Raw genomic sequence first — 9,389 nt, forward strand, 5'->3', positions numbered from 1 at the left:
TGCTGGGATTGAATCCTGGTCGGTTCCATGCAAGGCAAGTGACTTACCTGTTATACTCCCTCTTTGGCTCTTTTCTTTTTCTTTTCCTGGTTTTTGGTCTTTATTAAGAATCACTCCTGGGGCTGGGCGGTGGCGCTAGAGGTAAGGTGCCTGCCTTGCCTGCGCTAGCCTTGGACGGACCATGGTTCAATCCCCCGGCATCCCATATGGTCTCCCAAGCCAGGAGCAACTTCTGAGCACATAGCCAGGAGTAACCCCTGAGCGTTACCGGGTGTGGCCCCAAAAAAACAAAACAAAACAAAACAAAAAGAATCACTCCTGAGGGCCCGGAGAGATAGCACAGCAGCGTTTGCCTTGCAAGCAGCCGATCCAGGACCAAAGGTAGTTGGTTCGAATCCTGGTGTCCCATATGGTCCCCCGTGCCTGCCAGGAGCTATTTCTGAGCAGACAGCCAGGAGTAACCCCTGAGCACTGCCGGGTGTGACCCATAAACCAGAAAAAAAAAAAAAAAAAAGAATCACTCCTGAAAGCAATATGTTCAGGGGACCATATAGGGTTTAGGGTATTGAAACCAGATTAGCTGTGTGCAAGGCAAGTGCCTTACTCTCTATACTATCTCTAGCCCTCTTTTATTTGGGGAGGGTTTGTGGTCAAACTCTATGCTACTTGGGGGAATTAGATATGGTGCTGGATTTTAAGCCTAACCTTCCTACATGAAAAGAAGTGTTGGGGCCGGAGAGATAGCATGGAGGTAGGGCATTTTCCTAGCATGCAGAAGGATGGTGGTTCAAATCCAGCATCCCACATGGTCCCCTGAGCCTTTCAGGAGCAAGATTTCTGAACATAGAGTCAGGAGTAACCCCTGAGCACTGCTGGGTGTGACCCAAAAACCAAAGAAAAGAAGTGCTGTTTCTCTGGAGAGATAATACAGAGGGGAGAGTACTTGCCTTGTACTAACCAACTGGGTTGATCCCCAGCATCCTGTATGGTCCCCTTAACCCACCTGGAGTAATCCTTGAATGCAGAACCAGGAGTAAGTCCCAGGTACCACTGGATACAGTCCACAAACAAATAAAAATAATAATTGCTCTAGCCTCTTAAGCTACTTCCAAACCAGAACTTTATTTCTTCTATTATTATTACTTGTCTTTGTTTGGAAGCCACATCTGGTTGTGATTAGGACTGACTCCTGGTGCTCAGGGATCACTCCTGGAAGTACTTGGGGACCACTTGGGGTACCAGATATTGAACATGGGTCAATCATTGCATGCAAGGCAAGGACCTTACTTGCTGTACTTTCTCTCTGGCCTCTTCATTCCTTTTTTTTCTTTGGTTTTTGGACCACACCCTGCAATGCCCAGGATTTACTCCTGGCTCTGCACTCAGAAATCATTCCTGGCAGGCTCAGGGGACCATATGGGATGCTGGGGATTGAACCCGGTCTGTCCAGGTCTGCCAAATGCAAGGCAAATGCTCTACTGCTGTGCTACTACTCCAGCCCCTCTTCATTTCTTTTTATGGTGAAATAAGACAGTATTTCATCCACTGTCTCCATATCTCCATATAAACTGCATTTTGTTAATTTATTGGTGAACAATTTTTTTTTCTGGGTGAATACGTGCCTTGTTTCTGTTGGGTATATGCATACTTGGAGTACAACTCCTAAATCATAAGATAATTCTTTGCTTAATTTCCCTAATGGATAGCCAAGCAGGTTTTTTTTTTTTTCCTTTCTTTTTTGCTTGCTTGTTTTTTTGTGGTGTCAGGGATATGAGACTCAGGGAGTAAGACAAGTGCCTTGCCCCTGAGCCACACCCCCAGCACTGGCCCATCCCTTTCCCATGGGGGCTGAGATTCCCAGCGTGAGAGGATTCCTATTTCTCCGCCTTCTGATTAACACTTAGTGTAAATTTAAAAAATTATTCTCCTGGGCAGCCTGGTCTCTGTGCATTTTGCTACTGTAGGAATGAGTGAGACAATCACAGGCCTAGACAGGGCTTCCTGCCCCCGCTGCAGCCAGAGTGATCAGTATGAGACTAAGTGTTTCCGTTTCTCTATAAAGTGGAGCTCATAAAGCCTGCCTGGGAGTGTTGTACGGAAAGGGATAAGATAATGCAGAAAAAGACTAGTCTACACTTTAGAACAGTAGAGCTCAATTCATGGTAATTGTGATTTTTCCACTAGAAAGTAAACTTAGGTGGGGCCAGAGTGATAGCACAGTGGTAAGGCGGTTTGCCTTGCATGCAGTCAACCCAGGTTCGAACCCCAGCATTCCGTATGGTTCGTATGGTTCCCTAAGCCTGCCAGGAGCAAGTTCTGAGCACAGACCCAGGAGTAACCTCTGAGCACCACTGGGTGCTCCCTCCGCAAATAAAAGTAAACTTGGGACGCTGAGGAGACAATATAGGAGGGAAGGCCTTGGATTCCCCCAAGAGCACAGTAGGATGTGGCCCCCAAACCCCAGGTGTGTGTGTGTATGTCTGTGTGTGTGTGTGTGTGTGTGTGTGTTATGTGCGCGCACATACTCACGTACAAGATTGTAAACTTAGGAAGGCCCAAGATTTGTTTTTTGTTTTTTGTTTTTGTTTTTTGTATGACCAGGGTCATACCTGGTGGTGTTTAGGGGTTACTCCCAGCTCTGCCATCCAAAACAATCCTGGTAAAACTCAGGGAACCATATGGATGCATAGACCAAACCCTGGTCGGCCACAATGCAAAGCTGTGCTATCACTTCAGCTCCAGGATCTGTTCTTCTTTTGTTTGTTTGTTTGTTTGTTTTTGTTTTGGAGCCATACCCGACAGTGCTCAGGGGTTACTCCTGGCTCTGTGTGCAGAAATTGGTCCTAGCAGGCTCTGGGGGGACCATATGGATGCTGGAATCCAACCCAGATCCATCCTGGGCAAAGGCAAATGCCCTACCACTGTGCTATCTTTGAATTTGTTCTTAAGGTACCTTTCAAGACTTTCAAATGCCTAGAAGGATGAGTGACACTGCAGACTCGGCAGAAATGTCTGTGGAGGCGTAGCTCATGAGAGAGTGCCTACGTGATAGCTGGATGAGGACTCGGGCTCTCTCTCTCCTCTCTCTCTCTCTCTCTCTCTCTCTCTCTCTCTCTCTCTCTCTCTCTCTCTCTCTCTCTCTGTCACACACACACACACACACACACACACGCACACACATCAAAAGAGAAAAAAAGCTATGGGTGTAGGGACCGGAGAGCTAGCACATCAGTAGGGCGTTTGCCTTGCACGCAACCAACCCAAGACAGACCAGGTTCGATCCCTGGCATCCCAAATGATCCCCTGAGTCTGCCAGGAGTCACTTCTGAGTGTAGAGCCAGGAGTAACCCCTGAGGGCCTCCAGGTGTGACCCAAAAACAGAAAATGAAAACCATCTATGGGTGTAAAAAGTGATGAATTTCTCAATAGGCCACGCTCTGGGAGAATGAAGTTCTGTGTAGCTACAGCTAAACTTCCTCACTGGAATCCTAACATGACCCCCAAAATCACAGACTGGTGGTGGTGGTGGGAGCTGACTGTGGGGTGATCAATCCCTTCACCCCAAAGCCTACAAGCATTGCAGGGAGAACAAATATCTCATGCTTAGCTCTCCAGGATGGGTCACAGAATGCCCAGGGAAACAGGCCCAGTCTAGACCAAAGGAGTTTTGGGGGGTGATTGTTAGTAGCTGCAGATCCTAATGTGTGTGTGTGTGTGTGTGTGTGTGTGTGTGTGTGTGTGTGTGTGTGTGTGTGTGTGTGTGTGTGTGTGTGTGTGTGTGCCACAGGTGCTGCCCGACCGGGAGGGAAAGCGCTGCATGTTCTGCGTGAAGACAGTCACCCGCACTTACGAGATGAGCGCCTCGGACACTCGCCAGCGCCAGGAGTGGACAGCTGGTGAGCACTGTGGGGCTGAGCCACACTCCTAACGGTCCCACCTAGCTCTGCCTTCCCCTCGCCAGACCCCCGCCGACCCTCTCCCCTGGCTCTCCCGCAGCCATCCAGACTGCGATCCGGCTGCAGGCCGAGGGCAAGTCGTCCCTCCACAAGGACCTGAAGCAAAAGAGGCGAGAACAGAGGGAGCAGAGGGAGAAGCGCCGCCTGGCCAAGGAGGAGGAGCTGGTGCGGCTGCAGCAGCTGCAGGAGGAGAAGGAGCGGAAGCTGCAGGAGTTGGAGCTGCTGCAGGAGGCGCAGCGGCAGGCCGAGCGGCTGCTGCAGGAGGAGGAGGAGCGGCGCCGCAGCCAGCACCGGGAGTTGCAGCAGGCCCTGGAGGGGCAACTGCGAGAGGCCGAGCAGGTGATGGGCGTGGCCGGGGCGGGGTCTAGGCAATTTAGCACATCTGGATCCAGTACTGGCACAGCTGGGGGCGTGTCTGGGCGTGGAAAGGGCGGGTGTGTGGGCGTGGCTTAGGGAGAAGGGATTGGATGCAATGAAGGCCGGCCTTTATATAAAGGACTATATGTGGCTGGAGAGATCCCATGGAGGTAGGGCGTTCGCCTTGCACGCAGAGGGACGGTGGTTCGAATCCCAGCATCCCATATGGTCCCCCGAGCCTGCCAGGAGCGATTTCTGAGTATAGAGTCAAGAGTAACCCCTGAGCCTGCCGGGTGTGACCCAAAAAAACAAAAAAATAAAATAAAAATAAAGGACTGGGGCCGGAGAGGTGGCACTAGAGGTAAGGTGTCTGCCTTGCAAGTGCTAGCCAAGGAAGGACCGTGGTTCGATCCCTTGGCATCCCATAGGGTCCCCCCAAGCCAGGGGCAATTTCTGAGCGCTTAGCCAGGAGTAACCCCTGAGTGTCACCAGGTGTGGTCCCCCCAAAAAAAATACACTTCAAAACTTTTGGGGCTGGAGAGGTGGTGCAAGCGGTAGGGCATTGCCTTGCAGGCACTAACCTAGGATGGACCTCGGTACGATCCCCTGGTGTCCCATATGGTCCCCCAAGCCAGGAGCAATTTCTGAGCGCATAGCCAGGAGTAACCCCTGAGCATCACTGGGTGTGGCCAACAAAGCAAAATAAATAATGATAATAATAATAATAAAATAAAGGACTATAGGGACAGTCCCTATAGTTCCTATAGTGTGACCCCAGCCTTTGATCAAGGTCGGGCCAGAGATTGGACCCAGATCACTGCAAATTTGATCTAGGTTGATGGCAAAACCAGTTTGGGGACTGTAGGAAGGAAGGAAGGATGACAAATGTGGAGCCGACCAGGCAGGTACAGGCACTTTGATCTCGTATCTAGATCTGGATGGAGCCCGAGGGCCCCTGCGATTCAGCCCCAGCCCAGACTCCGGAGTTCGAGATCTCAGAGCCTCTCTGAGCCCTTCGTTTTGTGGCTGTTAATACACATTTACTGGGGCCAGAGAGAAAGACAGCACAGCGGTAGGGCCTTTGCCTTGCACGCGGCTGACCCAGGATGGACCTGGGTTCCATCCCTGGCTTTCTATAACGTCCCCTGAACCTGCCAGGATTGATTTCTGAGCGGAGAGCCAAGAAGAACCCCTGAGCGCCACCTGGTGTGGCTCAAAAAACAAAACAACAACAAAATAGACCTTTACTTAGAGCCTTATGGTGAGCTCCAAAGAGGAGGGTTTCAGTGGTTATCACAATACCTTAGTTATAAACTACAGGGGAAAAATATACGGGGAGCACACCTGGTGATGGGCCCTGGGGACCATATGAAGTGCTGGGAACCAAATACGGGTTGGCCATGTGGGAAGGCAAGTGCACCACCCGCTAAACTGTATTATTATTACTATGATTTTTTTTTTTTGGTTTTTGGGCCACACCCGGCGGTGCTCAGGGGTTCCTCCTGGCTGTCTGCTCAGAAATAGCTAGCTCCTGGCAGGCACAGAGGACCATATGGGACACCGGGATTCAAACCAACCACCTTTGATCCTGGATCCGCTGCTTGCAAGGCAAACACCACTGTGCTATCTCTCCCGGCCCATTATTACTATGATTATTAATAATACTAATTATTACTAGTGGGGCTGGAGAGATAGCACAGCAGTAGGGCGTTTGCCTTGCACGCAGTTGACCCAGGATAGACGGTGGTTCGAATCCCGGCATCCCACATGGTCCAACGAGCCTGCCAGGAGTGATTTCTGAGTACACAGCCAGGAGTAACCCCTGAGTGCAGCCGGGTGTGACCCAAAATCCAATAATTGTTGTTGTTGTTGTTGTTGTTGTTGTTGTTGTTACTGGGTTGGAGCTGACCATGGAACCTCTGTTCACTGGCCTCCATTCGACCTAGTCAAGCCCTCAGCAAGCCATTAGATCACTGAGCCCTACCTAGGGCCTCCTGCCCCCTTTGCCCTCACCCTGCCTCTGTGCCCCTGCGCAGGCCCGGGCCACCATGCAGGCGGAGATGGAGCTGAAGAAGGAGGAGGCGGCCAGGCAGCGGCAGCGCATCCAGGAGCTGGAGGATATGCAGCAGCGGTTGCAAGAAGCCCTGCACCTGGAGGTGAAGGCCCGGCGCGACGAGGAGGCCGTGCGCCTAGCCCAGGCCAGGTAGGGACCCTGGGGCTTCTCCTGGGACTCTCCCCCAGCCACCTGGTCGCCTGCCTGGGCCACTCAATGACCCCGCGCCTGCCTGCCTGCCTGCAGGCTGCTGGAGGAGGAGGAGGAGAAGCTGAAGCAGCTGCTGCTGCTGAAGGAAGAGCAGGAGCGCTACATCGAGCGAGCGCAGCAGGAGAAGCAGGAGCTGCAGCAGGAGATGGCACTGCAGACCCGCTCCTTGCAGCAGGCCCAGCAGCAGCTGGAGGAGGTGCGGCAGAACCGGCAGCGGGCCGACGAGGACGTGGAGGTGAGCCCTGCCCAGCGCCTGGGTGGCACCTGACTGGAATCCTGGGGGCACACACATGACCACACACACACACACACACACACACACACACACACACACACACACACCAGACCGCCTGGCACTCAGGGGTTACTCTTGGCTCTGCGCTCAGAAGTCCTCCTGGCAGGCTTGGGAGACCATATGGGATGCCGGGATTTGAACTGGGTCGGTCCTGTATTGGCCACTTGCAAGGCAAATGCCTTACTGCTGCTGTGCTATCGCTCCAGCCCTCTGGCCCCTTTATTTTATTTTTGTTTTTGTTTTGGGGCCACACCCATTGATCCTCATAGGTTACTCCTGGCTGTGCGCTCAGAAATTGCTTCTGGCTTGGGGGACCATAGGGAACGCCAGGGGATAGGACTGCGGTCCATCCTAGGCTAGAGTTTGCAAGGCAGATGCCTTACCTCTAGCACCACTGCTCCTTCTGGCCCCTTTTTAAAAAAATTTTTATATCGATTGTTTGGTTGGCTTACATGGTCATGGTTAAAACCCCCCCCCCCCCCCGCCTTCAAATGAAATGAGAAAGGGCAAGTTCCTCTATGAATGCTGGCAGAATGCTGGAGAGAGATTTCATGGAGAAGCTGTGTGGTGGTGGTGGAATATGTTTGTTTGGATTTTGGCTCAGTGCGCTTAAAAAGACCATAAACGGGGCTGGAGAGATAGCATGGAGGTAAGGCGTTTGCCTTTCATGCAAAAGGATGATGGTTCAATTCCTGGCATCTCATATGGCCCCCCCGAGCCTGCCAGGAGCGATTTCTGGGCATAGAGCCAGGAGTAACCCCTGAGCGATGCCAAGTGTGACTCAAAAACCAAAAAAATAAAAATAAAAATATCATAAACAGACTCGCACCTCTTAGCTACTTGATACACAGGAGCTATAATTATGCTTCATTCTTATCCTTCAGGGATCTCTGAGTTCCCTAAAAATGAGGGTCACCTCTGCTCACACATATGACTCGGTAGCCAACATACATGAGTTCCCCACCCCGCGCCCTGCTGAGCTTTTAAGGCCTCTTGTCAAGTTCTAAAGGGCCAAGACACTGTCTGGGTTGGGGATTCTGACCCACCCAGACCACGTACAACACACTGGCCCTGCTCCTACAGGCTGCCCAGAGAAAGCTGCACCAGGCCAGCACCAACGTGAAACACTGGAATGTCCAGATGAACCGGCTCATGCACCCGATTGAGCCTGGAGGTGAGTAGGGTGAGACTCGGTCATCTCCAGATCTCCAGAGCCAGCAAAGAGCCGACAGGCCGGAAGCTCTGTGCTCCCCCTCCATCCACCTCAGGGCAGGGTCCCTCAGCCTCTGCCCTGGGCACAGACCTTTGTCCTGACCATACTCGCCTTTTCTCTTCAGACAAACGCCCCGCCACCAGCAAGTCCTTCACAGGCTTCCAGGCCCCTTTCCTGGCCCGCCGGGACTCCTCCCTCAAGCGCCTGACCCGCTGGAGCTCCCAGGGGGACAGGACCCCCTCCCCAAGCAGCTCGGAGCTGCAGAAGCCCCTCAACGGTGCCAATGAAGCTCCCCCACCAGCGACTCCACCTCAGGAAAATAAGCTGGATTCACCTGCAGAAAACGAGCCCGTGTAAGCCTTGTCACTCGCTCCTTGGCTTCCTGCACACCTGGCGGTCACAGCAGGCCTGGGGGTGACAGCAGCCCCTATGGAAGAAGGAGCTGAGGGCCTGGGGCCCCTCCAAAAGGAAGAAGTCACAACTAAACCTGGTGTGGCTCTTGCAGCAGCATCAAGCCCCTCGCATTGAGGCTGCCATGGACCTGATCCTTGGGACTTGACCTTGTGCCTTCTCCCTGAGGACCCTGGCATCAGTGCTGGGATGGAAAGTAAACAAGCAGGCACCGGGCCCACTGCCTCCAGGTTGCCATTGGGTGGTGGAGATCTATTTTCAAATAAAAACTGTTCCCGGAATCAGCTGTGGCCAGGCCTGCGAGCAGGCCCTGCTGTCGCCGCTGCCTCCTTCTCCTCCTCCTCTTCTTAGGCTCTTTGGCACCTAAGGAAATACTCTGCCACTTGCTGACTGTGTGAGTGGCTACTGTCCCATTTTGTCACTTCTGCCTTCTGCACTTCTGTTCCTGCTGTGTTTTCATGTTGGCAACTCAGAGATAGTGAGCGATGGTGCCTGGCTTTTAGAGTGTTGTAAGATGGTATAGTTGGGTAGCTGGCAATGAGCTACTGTTCTTAGTAGTTTTTATTTGTTTTTTTGTTTGTTTTTTTGAGGTCATACTCAACAGGGCTTACTCCTGGCTCTGCACTCAAGAATCACTCTTGGGGGGCCTGAGAGATAGCATGGAGGTAGGGCATTTGCCTTACATGCAGAAGGACAGTGGTTCAAATCCCAGCATCCCATATGGTCACCCTCCCAGCCTGCCAGGAGTGATTTCTGAGGTAGAGCCAGGAGTAACCCCTGAGCATCACCGGGTATGACCCAAAAACCAAAAAAATAAAAAAATAGAATCACTCCTGGGCCAGAACGATAGCACAACAGATAGGGCATTTGCTTTGCATTGCGGCTGACCTGGAT

General features: G+C 52.2%; 1 protein-coding gene across 1 annotated transcript in view; it reads left to right on the top strand.

The window, feature by feature from the left end:
- The window catches only part of DEF6 (DEF6 guanine nucleotide exchange factor), a 34,263-nt gene extending 25,486 nt beyond the window's left edge, over positions 1–8,777 (top strand). The window contains exons 6-11 of the mRNA XM_049765303.1: positions 3,788–3,896; positions 3,997–4,295; positions 6,350–6,516; positions 6,613–6,811; positions 7,955–8,045; positions 8,209–8,777. Coding sequence (XP_049621260.1) covers positions 3,788–3,896; positions 3,997–4,295; positions 6,350–6,516; positions 6,613–6,811; positions 7,955–8,045; positions 8,209–8,441 — 1,098 coding nt within the window. The 3' untranslated portion in view covers positions 8,442–8,777. The remainder of the gene's footprint in view (positions 1–3,787; positions 3,897–3,996; positions 4,296–6,349; positions 6,517–6,612; positions 6,812–7,954; positions 8,046–8,208) is intronic.
- The last annotated feature ends 612 nt before the right edge of the window (positions 8,778–9,389 follow it).

Source organism: Suncus etruscus, chromosome 18 (genome assembly GCF_024139225.1).
Source record: "Suncus etruscus isolate mSunEtr1 chromosome 18, mSunEtr1.pri.cur, whole genome shotgun sequence".
Taxonomy (NCBI): Eukaryota; Metazoa; Chordata; class Mammalia; order Eulipotyphla; family Soricidae; genus Suncus; species Suncus etruscus.